This window comes from Mastomys coucha, unplaced genomic scaffold (genome assembly GCF_008632895.1).
Source record: "Mastomys coucha isolate ucsf_1 unplaced genomic scaffold, UCSF_Mcou_1 pScaffold9, whole genome shotgun sequence".
Taxonomy (NCBI): Eukaryota; Metazoa; Chordata; class Mammalia; order Rodentia; family Muridae; genus Mastomys; species Mastomys coucha.
The window spans coordinates 12,417,115-12,433,758 of NW_022196915.1; the positions used below are offsets into that span (position 1 = coordinate 12,417,115).

General features: G+C 52.6%; 1 protein-coding gene and 1 long non-coding RNA gene across 7 annotated transcripts in view; one reads left to right on the forward strand and one right to left on the reverse strand.

Annotated features, from left to right (window-relative positions):
• Zmiz1 (zinc finger MIZ-type containing 1) overlaps positions 1-16,644 on the forward strand; it is a 209,786-nt gene that overhangs the window by 176,148 nt on the left and 16,994 nt on the right. For 5 of the 6 annotated variants that reach the window (XM_031360908.1, XM_031360910.1, XM_031360911.1 and 2 more), the window contains 6 exons: positions 1,764-1,908; positions 9,807-9,921; positions 11,284-11,501; positions 12,312-12,510; positions 13,379-13,669; positions 16,344-16,526. In XM_031360908.1, coding sequence (XP_031216768.1) covers positions 1,764-1,908; positions 9,807-9,921; positions 11,284-11,501; positions 12,312-12,510; positions 13,379-13,669; positions 16,344-16,526 — 1,151 coding nt within the window. The remainder of the gene's footprint in view (positions 1-1,763; positions 1,909-9,806; positions 9,922-11,283; positions 11,502-12,311; positions 12,511-13,378; positions 13,670-16,343; positions 16,527-16,644) is intronic. The other variant, XM_031360909.1, reaches the window with a different exon arrangement.
• Positions 10,946-14,514, reverse strand: LOC116084101. The gene is made up of 3 exons (XR_004116041.1): positions 14,375-14,514; positions 11,649-11,817; positions 10,946-10,986 (listed from the first exon to the last, which is right to left on the reverse strand). It is a non-coding gene; the product is annotated as an uncharacterized LOC116084101 (long non-coding RNA).

The window sequence follows — 16,644 nt, forward strand, 5'->3', positions numbered from 1 at the left end:
CTGGCTTCCCAGCAGACACAGGTCAAGGGCAGGGTCCTGTGCTTGGACTCACCATCCTCCCTGTGCTGGTGACATTGAGGGCACCCACGGAGAAGGACAAGCTACATCAGCATATCCACTGCCTCTAGGGGTGACACCGGTGCTCTCTTGAGGGCTACAGTCCAGTTCCATTCCTGGTCAGGTGCTTCTGTGCACAGGCAAGCCGAGCAAGCACCCGGTGGCCTGGCCCCAGTGATACCCACTGTAGCTGTGGGCTGAGAGAGGACCTGTACAGGTCCTGGCAGCTGGAAATACCCAGCACTCCTGGTCAAATTGCATTTGGGCATTGATGTGTTAGAACGGCAGGTCACATCAGAACATACCACACTAGGACCAAACAGTTCCACGTGTAAGAGGTTTAATTGAGAGGGAGAGAGGGGGCAGTAGCAGAAAGAGAGAAGAGAGAGATGGAGGAATGCTCCCCGTGTGTGTGTGTGTGTGTGTGTGTGTGTGTGTGTGTGTGTGTGTGTGCCACGTAGTGGCCTCAGGTAAAGGTGGGAGGTGAGCCCAATGGATTCTGGGAATATGGTGGCTGTTGCCCTGGCAACAGGTCTGTGAGACCCGCCCTTGCGACGCCACAGGCTTTGGAGGCCCTGACGCTAACAGGCATATCTCCCCAGTGTTGGCAGTGCTGACTTCAGGTTCCTTATTTAAGTGGAAGGAGTCAGGAGGTGACGGTCAACTGGGGTTTGATCTGCTGAAGGCATTTTGCCTCCTGTAGGGTTTCTTCCAGAGCAGGGACACCATCTCTTCTAGCTCATCACTCTCTGGCTCTGAGTACTGAGTGACAAAAGTCCACACCCCTCTTTATCCTCCAGGCAGTCTGAGACTGACAGGGGATGTGGTGACAAGCCCAGCCTCACCATGTCCCCTCCCTCTACTTGGCTGTATCCTGAAAGGACCTTAAGGAAAATTTTAGTCCCAAGTGGTTACATTGGGATGAGGAGAGGACAGTTTTTTCCCCAGCATTGGTTCACTGTAGACTTGGGCTGGTGGCAGAGACTCTTGCACATGCTGGCTTGGCCATCTCCAGTGCAAACACACACACACACACACACACAGAAAGACATACACTCACACACTGCCACCCTCTGCTATGGAAACCTTCCATTCTTCCAAGCATTTGAGTCCAATGAGTGTGTGTGTGTGTGTGTGTGTGTGTGTGTGTGCACGTGTGTCAGGCTGATATATACTCAACAGGAGAGTTCTGGCTGGGGGTTTCAGAGTCCAGCAAATGCTCCTGGGTCCTCAGCAACTCCAAAAAAATGCTCTAAGCTATGTCTACACATTGCAGATTCTAACATAATCCATGATGAGAACCCAGGTAGCACTAAATGTCCTGAGTATGGAGTAATGGGGTCCCCTAGAAGCCTGTGAAGGGTGTCAGTACCTGGTCACACCCTGATCCAAGGCCTCTGTTGGCCTTTTTCCCTCGGCTCACCCTTTGCTCTGTCTCTATACCCTCCTCATCATTGTCGGGACTGCTCATTGGTGCCTCTCAACCTGGTGGCCATTCCAGCTGGCCCTTGTAGTGGACTTGTGGCACAAATGATTCTGATCTCTCCTTCAAGAGCATTAGTCCATTTTATAGTTGAAAACAGTGAGGCCTCCCAAGGAGCCTTCAAAAGTTTCCCAGGAGCAAAGCAGGCCTCACAAACACCATGTCTGGGAAGGATGCAGAGGGGGCCGGAGTGTGTCCACTGACCATCTGTCTTTCCTTGCAGCCCTGTTGTCCTCCTGGTGTGAAGAACTTGGCCGCCTGCTGCTGCTGCGACATCAGAAGAGCCGCCAGAACGACCCCCCTGGGAAACTCCCCATGCAGCCCCCCCTCAACTCCATGAGCTCCATGAAACCCACTCTGTCGCACAGGTAAGTATCCAGGTGCCTTCCGGGATGGTCTCCCCGGGGCGGGCACTGAGCACTTCTGTCATCTGGGTACCTGGGGTCTGTTTGGAAACCTCCTGTGGTGTACTACCTGGGGGCGGGGCCTCTGAGAGTCAGTTGGCCTTTAAATCCTCCTAAATGGCTTGCTTCTTCCCATCAGGCAGGGATGAGACCGATTTTTCCCCACTGGCCACCTTGTCCTTCAGATGCCTCTAGTAGAACGTTAAGAATCATGAGTTTGGAGCCTTCCCTCTACCCAGAGCAGGCATTTAGGCTCTCACAGGGAAACCAAGAGCAAGTAGGGTCTCAGGACACTCTAGGGCTCATGGCCCCACCTCAGTGTGGAGCAGAACCAGGCCACACCCTTCATCCTGGAGCAAGTGAAACTGAGCTGGGTCTGCCAAAACCCTAGATCCTAGGCAGGAACAGGCTTGCTAGGGGCTGGCAAGCACCTAGGCACGGGCCAGGCTGCCCCGCACCAGTCTCAGGAAAGCACGTGGTGAGACTGGCAATTCCCTGTTAATTATCTCGCAGGCGCCTCGCTGAGCTGATGCTCTGGGTATTCTGTGGGCTGACCCTGCAACAACAGGGCCCGTCATGCTGTCTGCACTCCCCTTGTGGGTCCTCGCTAATGACTGGGGCCTCTGCAGTCGGCTCAGCTCTCATTATCCTGCCTGGCCGAGAGACTCGCAGCCCAGAGCATCCTGTAGTCAGTTGTGGACTGCACAGTCCAGGCACTGCCGGAACTCGGTGTCAGTCTTGTCCTCTAAATGGAAAGAACTGTCAGAACCAGAGAGGGCCTCAAGCAGGAGTCCAAGCCAAGTGCCCTGCCTGGCCAGGGTGGTCCAGCTAAGTGTTTACCTGCCATGGCCAGGAGCATCTCAGAGCACAGCAAGGCCTCATATGGCACACTGACGCTGCCTCCCAGGCTCTGATAACCCAGCCCCTTCCTCCTGTGCCAGTGTTTCCTGAGGGGTGGCACTTGACCTGGGTAGCTGTATACAGTAAGCGGCCTGGGCCCTGCCTACTTTACCTTTCTGAAGACTGACTCCCCACTACCTAAGCGCTGCAGCATCGAGAACACCCCACACATTTGAGAGAGGGAGGGTGTCGCCTTACTTGAGCACCATTCATGGCTCTAGAGAGGTAAACCTGCTTCCTCCTGCCTTCTGTTCCTTATCCCTGGTCTAGGCCGTTGGTCTGATGGTTGTGTAGCTTGATTGTTTCGTTGGTGTTTGGAGGGGGACAGAGTCTCCCTCAGTGGCACAGACTAATCTCCAACTCCTGATCCTTCTGCCTCAGCTTTCTAGTGGTAGGATTACAGGTGTGCAAGTGTGTATGTGCATGTATGGGAGCAAGTACGTGTGTGTGTGTGTGTGCATGTGTGTGCGTGCACATATGTGCTTGTGTGTGTGCATGTGTATGTGGATGTGTGCACATGTGTGCTTGTGTGTGTGCATGTGCTTGTGTGTGTGTGCATGTGTGGTTGTGTGCTTGGGTGTGTGCATGTGCTTGTGTGTGTGCATGTGTGGGTGTGTGCTTGTGTGTGTGCATGTGTGGGTGTGTGTACATGTGTGCTTGTGCGTGTGCATGTGTGTGTGTGTGCGAGTGTGTATGGGTGTGTGTGTGTGCCATCATACTCAGCTGTGTCTTGCTGACTCTGCCCAGCCCCTCAGCGCTTCAGAACCATCTGGATGCTCATCACCCTATTAACATGCCCCTCCCAACTTTCTTGCCTGAGTCATTTCACTGTTGGTGATGGTGATAGACCAGAATACTGGGGCTGCCCACTCGAGACCTGTCTCAGATCTGCTTGGCTGTGGCTATTCTAGCCCTGGCAGCTTTTGACCACAGCGAGTCCTTTGCTAGGTCTTCGTCAGGTTGAGCTGATATGGACTATCTGTCATTAAACAAAGGCAAGCAGTCTCTTGACTTAGAAGCTGACTCTACCAGCAGAGGGGGAAGGCTCCTGGGGCAAAATTAGGAGCTAGTAGATAGAGGCAGGGTAAAGAGGGAAACTCAGATCCTGCATCTAGGAAGAGAGTAGGCAGAGACGATTGTCGGAGGCCCTGAAAGTACGGTATCTTGACCACGGAGGATCCAAGGCTGAAGAGAAGCCACCTGCATTCTGTAACCTCAACCTAGTTTTGCCTCAAAATGCTGTGTGTAAAAAGCTACCCAAGGTCCCACTACCTCTGCTACCACGACAGGTGCAGGACCTTGAAGATCCAGCGGGATAACAGATAATGCAAAGCAAGTGTTCTGCAAGCCTAAAGACCTAGGTACCCTGACCTCTGTGGTCTCTGATGCCCTTTCGGAGACAGGCTGGGGAGCTGGGCACTTGCTGGGTATTGAATAAGATTGAGGCTGATCAGTTGAACTGCGCAAAGGTCCCTCTTGGGAGCATAGCAAGGTCACAGAACTTAGAAGGACACTAAACCTGGCCGCGTGGGAAAGTGAGTTGCCCAAGAGCACACAGCTTCTAGAATTGAAGTAGGACCCAGAAGGGTGTGTCCAAGGATTGTGAGGGTAGCGCTGTCTGCTGCTTGCCAGGGTTCTGAAACAGTCCATGCCCTGCTCTGATCCATGGTGTACCCTAGGTAACTGCCATAATACTGCCACATATGGTGGGGCAACTGTTGAATGGCCAGTGCCCGACCCTTCTTCAAACCCAGGATGATGGAGAGGACACTCAGTGACCGGTGACCAGGAATTGACTTGATTGGCCGTTCCTTGTAACCTTCATGCATGTTCCTGTGGGAGAAATCTCTCATTTCCAGGGGAACTCTTGGAGGGCGCCAGCACTGTTAAACCTCTAATGTAGATTCCTAAACATAGTAGGAGAGATAGCAAGTCTTCGCAATTGAGAAACTGACTCTGAGCTGGGCTGTGGTGGTGCACACCTTTAATCCCAGCACTTGGGAGGCAGAGGCAGGAGGATTTCTGAGTTCGAGGCCAGCCTGGTCTACAGAGTGAGTTCCAGGACAGCCAGGGCTACACAGAGAAACCCTGTCTTGAAAAAGAGAGAGAGAGAGAGAAAGAGAGAGAGAGAGAGAGAGAGAGAGAGAGAGAGAGAGAGAGAGAGAAAGAAACTGACTCTGGTATCTTCAAAAGGGGCTGTTGTCTTCTTACTAAGGGTGGGGTGCATTCTGTACACTAGGAAGTCTTGAGTTTGGTACCCGGGGGAGCCAGGCATTTAGAGACTCTAGGTCCTAAACTGGAGGCTTTGAAGCAGTAGGGAGAAACCAGGGAGCTGGAAACCCTGCCTGGACTCAGAGGTCTGAGGGCCCCTGGGGACCACCGTATCATATTTCTGTGGTTCGGGGCAGTATCATATCTGCTGCAAGCCATGAAGGTGTGGTGGTGCCACAGTCAGGTGAGGCCACAAGTCTGGGCCCAAGTTCTTTCCCCTTAGGCTGCGCTGTGCCTCCAACCAAAGCCCTTGACTTCTCTGAGCTCTCGAAGTCCCAAAGAGACATGGTGCTGCCCATCACCAGGAGAGAAATGTAGGGAAGAGCCAGGCTGCTCCCAAAGCACTTGGTAAGAGTAGCTGTGACCCTGTGAAGAGTATGAACTAACTATAGCTTGTAAAAGTACTCAGCTCCAGTCTTAGCTTCACCATTGACCATGCCAAGGTCATCTTCCACTTAGCAGAGAGCCACAGAAATATCTTACCCACCCCCCACACCCAGTAACTCCAAGACAGAAGCTGGACGGTGCCTAGAGAATCTAGCCATTGCCAGGGCAGAAGGGCACCTTCAGTGTCCCTGAGGTGATCTGGACTTTATCCCAACAACTTCTGTTTCCTTATCCAGGCTTTTAATGAGTGGTTTAAAAAGCCATTTGTGATTAGCACATTGTCTCTATGCAAATCGGAGTCGCAAAGCTAATTAAGAGTCTAATAAATCTTGTTTATCTATTAATTTGATTACAATCAAAGCCCCTGGAGCCTCTGAGATCAAGGGTGATCTCGCTCCTCCTCCAGGGCCAGGGATTTGCTACAATCCAAAGAGAGGGCCCGGTATGCTAGGTAGAGACATGGCATGGAGCCATGGCTGCCTTCTAGTGGGTGAGACTGAGCACGAGTTTCTGACTCGAGGTTTCCTTATCTGTGGGAAGGACAGTAGAACCAAGTCTGGTACATGGGGATCCCCAGGGACTTGTATATCCTCCAGTCATTAGCCTGGTATCCTCTTGACAGGCTCCTCCTTGCCTTTCCAGCCCCTTCAGAGCAGGCAGGGGGGTGGGTCAGGGGTGCAATACTTGCTTTGCATACCCAAGGCCCTGGATTCCATTGCCAGCACTACAGAAAGTGAAACCAAAGGGTACCAAAGATACAGACTGTATCTAAGCACAGAGTGCAGAGGGGTCAAATATCCAAGATCAGCCTGGGCTCTCAAAACAAAAGGGAAAAAACCCTCGAGTTTTATGTGTAGTTACTTTTTGTACAGCCATACCAGGCTCTGTGGGTAGTAGGCCCTTCTTGCCCCCAGAAAGTTATTTTTAACAAGAAAGCAAAAAGGGCCATTGAGATAGCCCAGTGGACAAAAGTGCCTGACAACTACGTTGTTTGATCTCCTGGAAGCGACATGGTAGAGGGAGAGAGAACCAATTCCTACAGGTTGTCCTGTGACCTCCCCACGTGTCCTGTGGTCTATGTGTTTCTACACAAATGCACACACAATTTCTTTTTCCAAGACAGGGTCTTACTTACGTAGCTCTGGCTGATCTGGAACTCGTTATGTAAACCAACCTGGCCTCTGAAATTCACCTGCCTCTGCCTCCCTGAGTGATTAAACTTGTATACTACTACATCATAAGAAAAGCTCAGAGAAGAAAGCCGAGGAGCCTCAGAAGTCACTAACAGTGCTGATCCCTGAGACTCCAGGATTCCGTCCTTGCTTCCTGCTGGCCAATGCTTACACACCCTCTCCCAAAGGCCGTGGGATGTATTGCCCAGAGCCCCTCCCCCCAAGACCTTTTGCCACTCAGCCTCCTCCCACTCTGGCCCCTTTTCCCTGCTGGCACAAGAGCTTGGTTTGTCCTTGATCTTGGACACAGAGACAGAGGTGAGAGTCCAGGCAGAGGTAACACATCACAGGCCCAGAGCCCAAGTCACAGCGTGCTGGTGGATGCCACTTCTGTCCTGAGGTCTGGGGCCACCCGCCTCTGTGCCCACAGGCCATGTGCATTCACGTGGCCACCTTTGCTCTGGGACAGTGGACCTACTCGCCGAGCGGTAGAGAGCCCACTTTAGGAATGTTGTCTAGCTTTGTTCTCTGTCAGTATTAGGCAGAACTGGAAAAGGTTGATTTCCTCCCACAAGAGCCAGCCACGGTGCTGAGGGGAGTAGGGGCCTTAGATGCAGTAGCCTGGGAGCCAAGGAGGTGAGAGACAGCGCCCCCACCCTGCCACCCCCACCCCGCCCCCAACCTGTCTAGCTGCTTGTTAGAACCTGAATCAAACCTTCATGAACCTGACTCTGACCTGGAAGGTGGTAGAGAGTTTGCGAAGTAGTTCTGAAGGGTGGCGTGTGGTGGGGAAAAGACAGGCTTTTGCTTTATTCAGTCCCTCAAGAACCTGTGTCTATCCAGCATACTGGAGCTGGGAATCCAGCAGGATAATGGATGACCATAGGCCTCCCTTTTCTTCTGTGAAAACATGCTCTGCAGGGTGTCCCAGCCAGGTCCTTTGTGCCAGCTGTGGCTCAGCGCCTCCCTGGAGAAGCCCCTTCAAGCCTAGCCACAAGCCTCACTTTCACAAGCTACATTTAGTCCTCAGTCAGCCACCTGTGCTCCTGGGCCCTGCTCTGTCTGGTCAGCCATGCACTGCTTCTCTCCCGATTCTAGCCTTGATATCCCCCTTGGACAACAAGAATAATGAGCCTGCATCACTTTAAAGACACCTCTTATCGTCTTGGAGAGTGTGCTGCTCAGCCCCCAAGGCCTGTGCTCACACAGTTGTTGACTGAGCCTCTTGGTACTGATCCTTATTCCACAGTGCCAGGTGGGTTGAGAGAGTAGTATTCATCTACACTGTGGCCTGCTGTGTTTTGTATTGTTTAGTCTGGGTTTAGGTTGTTTGTTTTGAGACAGGGCCTCATACAGCCCAGGCTAGACCCAAACTTTCCATGTAGCCAAGGATAACCTTGAACCTTCAATTCTCCTGTCTTCCCCTCTGAGATTATAGAGTGATTGGATAATGTTTCTCTCCAGGCGTGTCTGTGCAGGGATGGAGATCAAAGCCTAGGCTTCGTGCAAGCTAGGCAAGCACTCTCCCAACCAAGCTACGACCCCGTTCATCATTGTGTTCTGCTCCCTCCAGCTACTGGGCACCAGGACCCACCCCTGTATTTGGGCAATGCACAAGGGCATGTGCTCAGGCTCTTCTCAAAACTGAGAGTGTGGGAACCTGCCTCGAGGAAGACTTGTGGGGTGAACTAGCGAGGGATGGGTCCAGGACTAATTTCCAGGTTGGTGGATACCAGGCCAGACAGCAGGATCCAGAACAGGGTCCAGACTTGAGGTAGGGTTATTCTCTGACCATCGTGAACGATGAGCGTGCAGGCCACAGTGCTCGGTCACCACAACCTGGAAAATACAGGGCTTGCTTGGGAGTGCTTCTCCATGCTCAAGGCCAGTTCAGAGCCTGGCTCCTGGCTAGCTTGTTTGTCCCCTGGCCTCTAATCCACTCTGTCCCACAAAACTGCTGGACTCCTCTCACTCTAGATTCTGGAGTAGAGGCTAGGAAGATAATAATCAAATGTGTGATAAGTGTCGTGAAAAATACGTTAAAAAAAACAGGGTGGGTTGCTCCTTTAAATAAGAGAGATGGGAAGGCTTTCCAAAGAGGTGACTTTCCAGAGGAACAGGAAGGATTGCAGCACAGACCAGTGGAGGTAGACCCAGGGAAGAGGGTGCCACACATGAGATTTTCTGCTGCTCTGGGACACAGGTCCAGTGTTTTATGGCTCTCCCTGAGGAAGTAAAGATGATCTAGAGTGGGGTTAGGGACCTGGCAAGTCTTAATGCTGTACATCACTTTGGACTCTTCCCGATCCTCCCACACCACCGGCTGGCTAGACGGCCTTGCTGAGTGCTCTCTGTAAGCCTGAGACTTCCTGAGTAGAGGAAGTATATTCCTGTGGGCTCCTTGGGAAGAGCTCCCTGTATTAGCTGCCCAGCGCAGGGCTGGAGTGAGGAGGCAGGCATGGTCAAGGCTCGGGGACGAGCTGGTGGGATAGATTATTCTGAAGTGCGTTTGGACTTTACGCAGTAAAGACTAGAGCCTAATGGTGCTGACTTGTAGGTGAGGGAAGGTCTCCACCAGGCAGGGATGTGCACAGGACTAGGGGCTGGGGGTGGGGCACTCGGGCAGGCTTGGTCCTGGGCCCAGAGGAAGGGTGACCCAAGCCTGAGTTCCGAAGTCCAGGTCAGCAGGACTCAGTTCAGCAGCTAGTCTGTCATGAGGTGCTGAGGACAAGGATAAAAGCAAGATTCCACCAAGGCCCTTCCAGTTTCTTTGAATTTGAGACCAGGCTGTCCCCAGTGGAGACAAGCCGAGGTCCTGACTGTTTCTATAGGGAGTCTTGAGAAATCAGCATACCTGAAGAGGGGAGCTTAAAGTGAGCTTTAGGTCACACTAGCTGGCTTCTTCACTGCATAGCTGCTGGACTGTGGGCCTAGTTAAAGCAGCTACCACAGGGGTAGCCCCTGCAACGTTGGGAAAGGGTCACATCTGCTTGGCCTGTTCCCAGGGAGCAAGGGCTGTCATGAGCCTGGAGTCCCAGAGCTCATTGGAACCAAAGCCAGCTGGGAGAGTGAAGTAAAGACACTGTCACCTAAGCCCTGGCCCAGCTCTAACGATCTCTTCTCTCTTTGCAGTGATGGGTCATTTCCTTATGACTCTGTCCCTTGGCAGCAGAACACCAATCAGCCTCCCGGCTCCCTCTCTGTGGTCACCACGGTGTGGGGAGTGACCAACACATCCCAGAGTCAGGTAAGAACCTGTCCCATCCCCTGCCCTGGCTTCTTCTAGGCACAAATGTCTCTTATTCCTCCTGAGAGTGGAGAGGGGGAGTTCTCCAGAGAATCATGCTGTGACAGCTCTCCTGTCTGAGGATAGTCTCAGGACATATCCAGCTGCAGACCACATCACTCCAGGAAGGGTACACAGCTGCCTCAGGAAGCACACAGCTGGGTCCCTGAGGGCCATTCCCCCATTGTAGGGCCTTCTGAGATAGAAGAGGGAGGTGTTTATGTGACAAGGCCACGAGTGCTCTTCTGAGACCATGTTTCCTCTAGTTGTGCAAACAAGAGAACTCCCTGGGTGTTACTGACCTCAGGGTTCTAAGCTGGAAGCCCTTGGCCCTAAATGGCCTGGATAAGGTTTTCTTAAGATGTCACCTTTCAGTAAAGGGTACCTTAGCCTGACAAACCCAGTTGTCTTCCCAGACAAGCTATTCTTGTTTCCTTTTCTTTTCTCTCTCCTCGCCTCTGTCCTAACAGAGGGTCCCCCACTACTGAACCTAGGCCAGGCCACCCTGGAGGGAGCTGTCATGCTTCCCTGGGGTCTTCCCCAACAGACAATGTCTGGGCCAAAGACACAGAGGTGTCTTTCAGAGCAGCAGCCCATGGTATCCGTGTCCAGACCCCTGGGTACCCAAACCCTATTGTAGAGTTGGGACTGTGTAGGCCAATGTTTGCCAAGGACTACTGACCTGCCTCAGATCCCTCTCTGGAGCCATGGGGACTACTTGGGCTGGCTTTGTGAGCCTTGGCCTCACTCCTTCCTGGCTGACATTCTCAGCCCACTCCTTTTGACTCTTATGCATCCTGGGGACTCTTCAAGCCACTCCCATGCTCCTCTCTGCTGTGTCCTCCCTGCCATGTTTTGCTCTTCTCCATGCTGCCTGTCTTAGTCAGGGTTTCTATTCCTGCACAAACATCATGACCAAGAAGCAAGTTGGGGAGGAAAGGGTTTATTGAGCTTACTTCCTTTCACATTGCTGTTATCACCAAACAGAAGTCAGGACTGGAACTCAAGCAGGTCAGGAAGCAGGAGCTGATGCAGAGGCCATGGAGAGATATTTCTTACTGGCTTGCTTTTCCTGGCTTGCTCAGCCTGCTCTCTTACAGAACCCAAGACCTCCAGCCCAGGGATGGCACCACCCACAAGGGGCCCTACCCCCTTGGTCACTAATTGAGAAAATGCCCCACAGCTGGATCTCATGGAGGCACTTCCCCAACTGAAACTCCCTTCTCTGTGATAACTCCAGCCTGTGTCAAGTTGACACACAAAACCAGCCAGTACACTGCCTCAGGTACCGACCTTGATGATAGCCACTCTCTCTGCTTACAGGTCCTTGGGAACCCTATGGCCAATGCCAACAACCCTATGAATCCAGGTGGCAACCCCATGGCATCGGGCATGAGCACCAGCAACCCCGGCCTCAACTCCCCACAATTCGCAGGACAACAGCAACAGTTCTCCACCAAAGCTGGCCCTGCACAGCCCTATATCCAGCCCAACATGTACGGCCGGCCTGGCTACCCTGGTAGCGGGGGCTTTGGAGCCAGGTGAGTAACCAACCTGGGTGGTACCCATCTACGGTGGCAGCGTGTTAGCCCTGCCTTCCTACCTACATCCAGGAAAGACTCATCCTTGAATGCCAGCTCCACATTGCCTGGTGCAGGATATGAGGACAGTTCTGCCATGTGTCTTACCAGGTTGGCATCAACCCCACGGGAGTAGAGAGGATACTTCCTCACTTCCTTCCTCGCCTTGTATCTTTATGATTTCTAAGACGGTGGGCTGAACTGGCAGGACTGAAGAGCAGGGGCAGTGAGCTCCACCCGTCCGAAGTTCCTTCAGGAAGCTCTTTGCCTCACTGACCTGAAGAAGGAGGATGAAATGGAGGCTAGAGTCCCCAACCTCAGGCCACAGTGAGGAAGGGACAGAAGCAGCTCAGGCCACCTTGAGCTCATTCCACCTAGGGGCAGCTCTCGGGGCAAAGTTGCTGGGTTTCTGGCCTTGCAGTTCCAGACAGGAGTCCCCCACACCTCAGTCCACATCCACAGCACCATACAGTTCTCAGGTCAGGGTTCACTAGAAGGTAGGCTGTGGTGACCAGGAGAAAGCAGAGACACTATGGAAATGCCCTAGCCTGAGCAAAAACTCAAAAAACAAGTGACCTAGTCATCACTAGGAGCAAGAATAAATACCAACCTCAGAAGTCCCAAGTCACCTACTAGACTTCACATCCACAAGCTAGGTGCATGGAATTCATGTGTACAATCCTATAGCCTTCCTCCTAGCTCTGGGCACATGCCAGGGTCAGCTTTCTGAAATGAGTACTCTCTGATTGCTCCCTGCTTCTCCTCCCACAGTTACCCTGGGGGTCCTAGTGCCCCTGCAGGCATGGGCATCCCTCCACATACCCGGCCTCCTGCTGACTTCACCCAGCCAGCTGCTGCTGCTGCAGCAGCTGCAGTAGCGGCAGCCGCCGCCACAGCTACAGCCACAGCCACAGCTACAGTGGCAGCCTTGCAAGAGACACAGAACAAGGATATAAACCAGTATGGACCGGTAAGGGTTCCTGCCTGCTGGCCTGGCCTCACCCAGACTGGGGAAATCTTGAGTGTATATGCCACGGGTATCCTTGGAAACCCCTAAAAGGGTGTTGTGTTTGGTCTGGTAGAACGGTTGGGTGTGGTGGGGGCTTGCGGTATGCTACGCTCTGTGTGGGTTGGTAGCTCACCAGTGCATATGGGGAAGAGGTATGCTATTGGTCTCAGAGTTCCTGCTTACCAAACAGTAGGCTGTGTGCCTAAAATGGCTTTGTGACAAGCTTGTCCCTAATCACCACTGAAGTCACTATTGTCCCATTAACCGATTCTGTGGATTTGACCCAGGCCTCATCGTAAATCCTCTGACCTTCAAAAGGATGGGGTGGGGTGTGAAAGGGAAACCCCCGTAAACTTGCAGGGCAGAAGCATGGAGGAAGGGTGCAGGGTGGGCAGGAAGAAGTGGGCTGGGAAAATCACACTCAGTGTATGGAGGGTGTGTCTCCATTGGCTACTGACCAAGGGCAAGGCCAGGGCTTTCAGGAAAGGGCTTCAGCTTCCATCCTCATCCACCTCCTCTTCCTGTGTCCTCCCTGTACCCCTCCCATCCCTGCCCACTTCCTTGTCCCCTGCCTGCCTCCCTGGGAATGCTGCCTGTGCCTTGGAGTGACTGCTCCCCACCCTACCCAAACCCTCCAGCTGCATTTTCGCACGAGGCCTGCAGAGGGCAGTAGTGGGCCTTGGAGGACTGGGTCCTTTGAGACCCTCCTGGTTCCTAGCTGCAGCCCGTGGGAAAGTGTTCCTCTCCCCTTAGCCCCCTAACCTTCCTTCCCTGCACTTTCAATGCATGTGGCATTTTATTCTTTTTTTTTCTTCTTCTCCCGTTGAAGGTGTGTTCCTCTTTCCAGATGGGTCCCACCCAGGCGTATAACAGCCAATTCATGAACCAACCCGGGCCTCGGGGGCCTGCCTCCATGGGGGGCAGCATGAACCCTGCCAACATGGCAGCTGGCATGACACCCTCGGGCATGAGCGGCCCTCCCATGGGCATGAACCAGCCCCGACCACCCGGCATCAGCCCCTTTGGCACACATGGGCAAAGGATGCCCCAGCAGACCTACCCAGGCCCCCGGCCCCAGTCCCTACCTATTCAGAGCATAAAGAGGCCATACCCGGGAGAGGTAAGTGTGACTACAGGTGGGGGATGGGAGAAGAAGGGACATTGACAGAGGAACCATAGACCCTTGGAAAAGGCACAGTTTGACTACTTAGAGAACTTGAACTAAAGCTTGGGCTTTGGAGATTTAGCCCCTGACTAATGTTGTCTCTGTTGTGGAAAATACCAAGTCACTACACCTGAGTGTGTATGACTTTTTAAATCAGTGATATTTACAATCCACCGCTGGCCTTTAGGATGCCTGGGAGACAAGAGGCTGTGACACTGTAAAACACCCTGCCTAGAGCTGGCAAGTACAGAAGCAGAAACCATGGGCACGACTTACTCCTGTCCATACCCAGATACTGATGGATGACCTTGGATGAGGACCTCAATGCAGGGAGCCACCTAGAGAATGGGGGCTGCCACCAGACGCTCTAGTGCAGGCTGTGTGTGTCAGGGAGGCCATCAGATGGCACGTAGTATCCCTAGGGTTTACTTCCATCATAGTTGCTCTCCTGGGGATAGTGTCTTTTCCGGGGTCTCGAAGCAGAGGTGCCAGAGGAAACTACCCCCGGCAGGTGGTCCCAAACTCCGAGTAAGGTTAGGGGAAAAGGGAAGTCACCAGGTCTCAGTGACACTCAGAATACAACTGAGACCAGGATCCGTGCCCAACAGATGCCCCACCCCACCCCACCTCGCTCCAATGAAGTTTGTCTTTGCCACACACCATGATTCCCCTTCCTGGGCATGGCCCCTCAGCTCTCCATCTTCTCAGATCATGCCCTTCTGGCTGGTCAAGACCGTGGCCTTCAGCTTGAGCTGAAATAGATTTCTATCCCAAGAAAGCATAAGCTCTCTGTCCCCACAGGTCCCTTCGGCAGCCACTCTCACAGAGGTTGGATGATGTCATAATTGGTATAGGTGTCCTAAGCCTCAACAATAGAGTGCTAGAGTGCTTGCTATACACCCAGGAGGCCAACTCAAGACCTGAGCCTCGGCCTAGTGGGCACCAGTTCAAGAAGGGAAACTCAAAGGCGCATAGGCCCCTCCCAGCCCTGCCTGTCCTAGGGTTGGGGCCTTAAGCTGAGGGTTTCCCTGCCAGAGCACAGTCCCACACAGTTGTGTCTCTAAACGCCCTCAACACTCAACCTCCTGAGAGATCATTTGCTGTACTCGGCATGTATGTCTGAGTCTCGGGTTGCTCACCTGAGATGAGGCCACAGAAGAATTGCATATTGAAAACCTTGCATGGAGCCCAAGCCCTCCTGCTTGTACTAAAGGAGTCCTCCCTCCCCAGAGCAATGCTGCTTCCCAGCTGGTCCAGATTATAAGTTGCTGGGTGGGCCCTATCAGGGAGCTCTGGCATCTACCTCATGGCAGCATGCTCAACCTGTGTTAGAAGTGGTACAACCTAGTTGGTGGTGTATGCCTTTAATCTCAGCACTCGGGAGGCAGAGGCAAGCAGACCTATGAGTTCAATGCTAGCCTGGTTGGTCTACAGATCAAGTTCCAAGACAACCAGAGCTACACAGAGAAATCTTGTTTCAACAAAACAAAACAATAAAAAAGGGTACCTTAGTTCAGGCTGCAATCATATTGTCTGGTCCCCTACCACATTCCTGTAGCCTGGTGAATATGCACCACGGCGAGAGCTCACTGTGGCCCAGAGTAACAGATGTGCCCCACCACTGTGAGAATCATTGAAAGTTCCAGAGCATGGCCCTCTCTGATGAGCACTCTCAGGCACTTGGAGGACACTCACCAACTAGATTTGAGCCTAGAGGATGAGAGACTCTTAGACAGGGAATATTCTTGAATAGGCATCAAAGGAACTATTGACTCTGGGACATCATGTTCTGGCTACTTAAGTTACAGGTAACCATGGATCATCCTAACTGTTCCAGCTAGGGAAGATGGCAGGAGGTGGTGCTGTCTCCTTTCTCAATAACCTCTCCAGGAGAGGGCTGTCATGCTCCCTACTCCTCGTTGACCAGGTCTCCCACAGCTGTATAGATAGTGAGTTGGCGCTGCTAAGAGTAAAGCCCTGGATAGATGTTTGCTCTGTGTAGAATGTAGGGACAGTGCTATCCAGATCAGCCTTGCTGGGGGGCTTGTCAGCTCTTGGAAACAAATTCTGTGACCTGCATCTCCCTGACACATTGTGACGCACACACAAACACTGGGAGAAACAAAGGAGTGCTTTAGGATTGAGCCCCTCAAAGGCACAGCAGAGAAGCTCTGAGCATCTGTGGGGTTCTAAAAGAACAGTTTCATGGAATGGTGGCCTATGGTCTGGACATACAGAATGGAGTGTCCCTGGATGTCAAAGCAAGTGGAGGCTTTCAATATTTTCTGGCTCATTCTCTCCCTAGGACAGGTAGAGAGGGCATCTTGTGTGTAGGAGACCATAGAGCTAAGAAGAGAAGTTGGGGAGCTGGAGAGGTGGCTCAGTGGTTATTGCTCTTGCAGAGGAGCCAGGAGTTCCCAGGATATACATGATGGCTCATAACCAACCATAACTCTTAATTCCAGGATTCTAATATATTCTTCTAACCTTCACAGATACCAGGCATACACATAGTGCACATACAGATAATATATGTAGGCCATAAAATCAATCTTAAAAAAAAAAGCTGGGCCCAGACCTGGCATCCGAGTCATCATGACCAACCTCTGCCCTTTCTCCATTCCTACAGCCCAACTACGGAAACCAGCAATATGGACCAAACAGCCAGTTCCCCACCCAGCCAGGCCAGTACCCCACCCCTAACCCCCCAAGGCCACTCACATCTCCCAACTACCCTGGACAAAGGATGCCGAGCCAACCCAGCACCGGGCAGTACCCACCCCCTACAGTCAACATGGGGCAGTATTACAAGGTGAGTCCCCTCTTCAGGGCACCCCAGACACCCATCTATCTCACACACCTGCAGCAGCATTCTGATCCTCTGTATTCCTGAAGGAATCAAGAGGCTGGGGGACAGTCCTGGCTTTCTG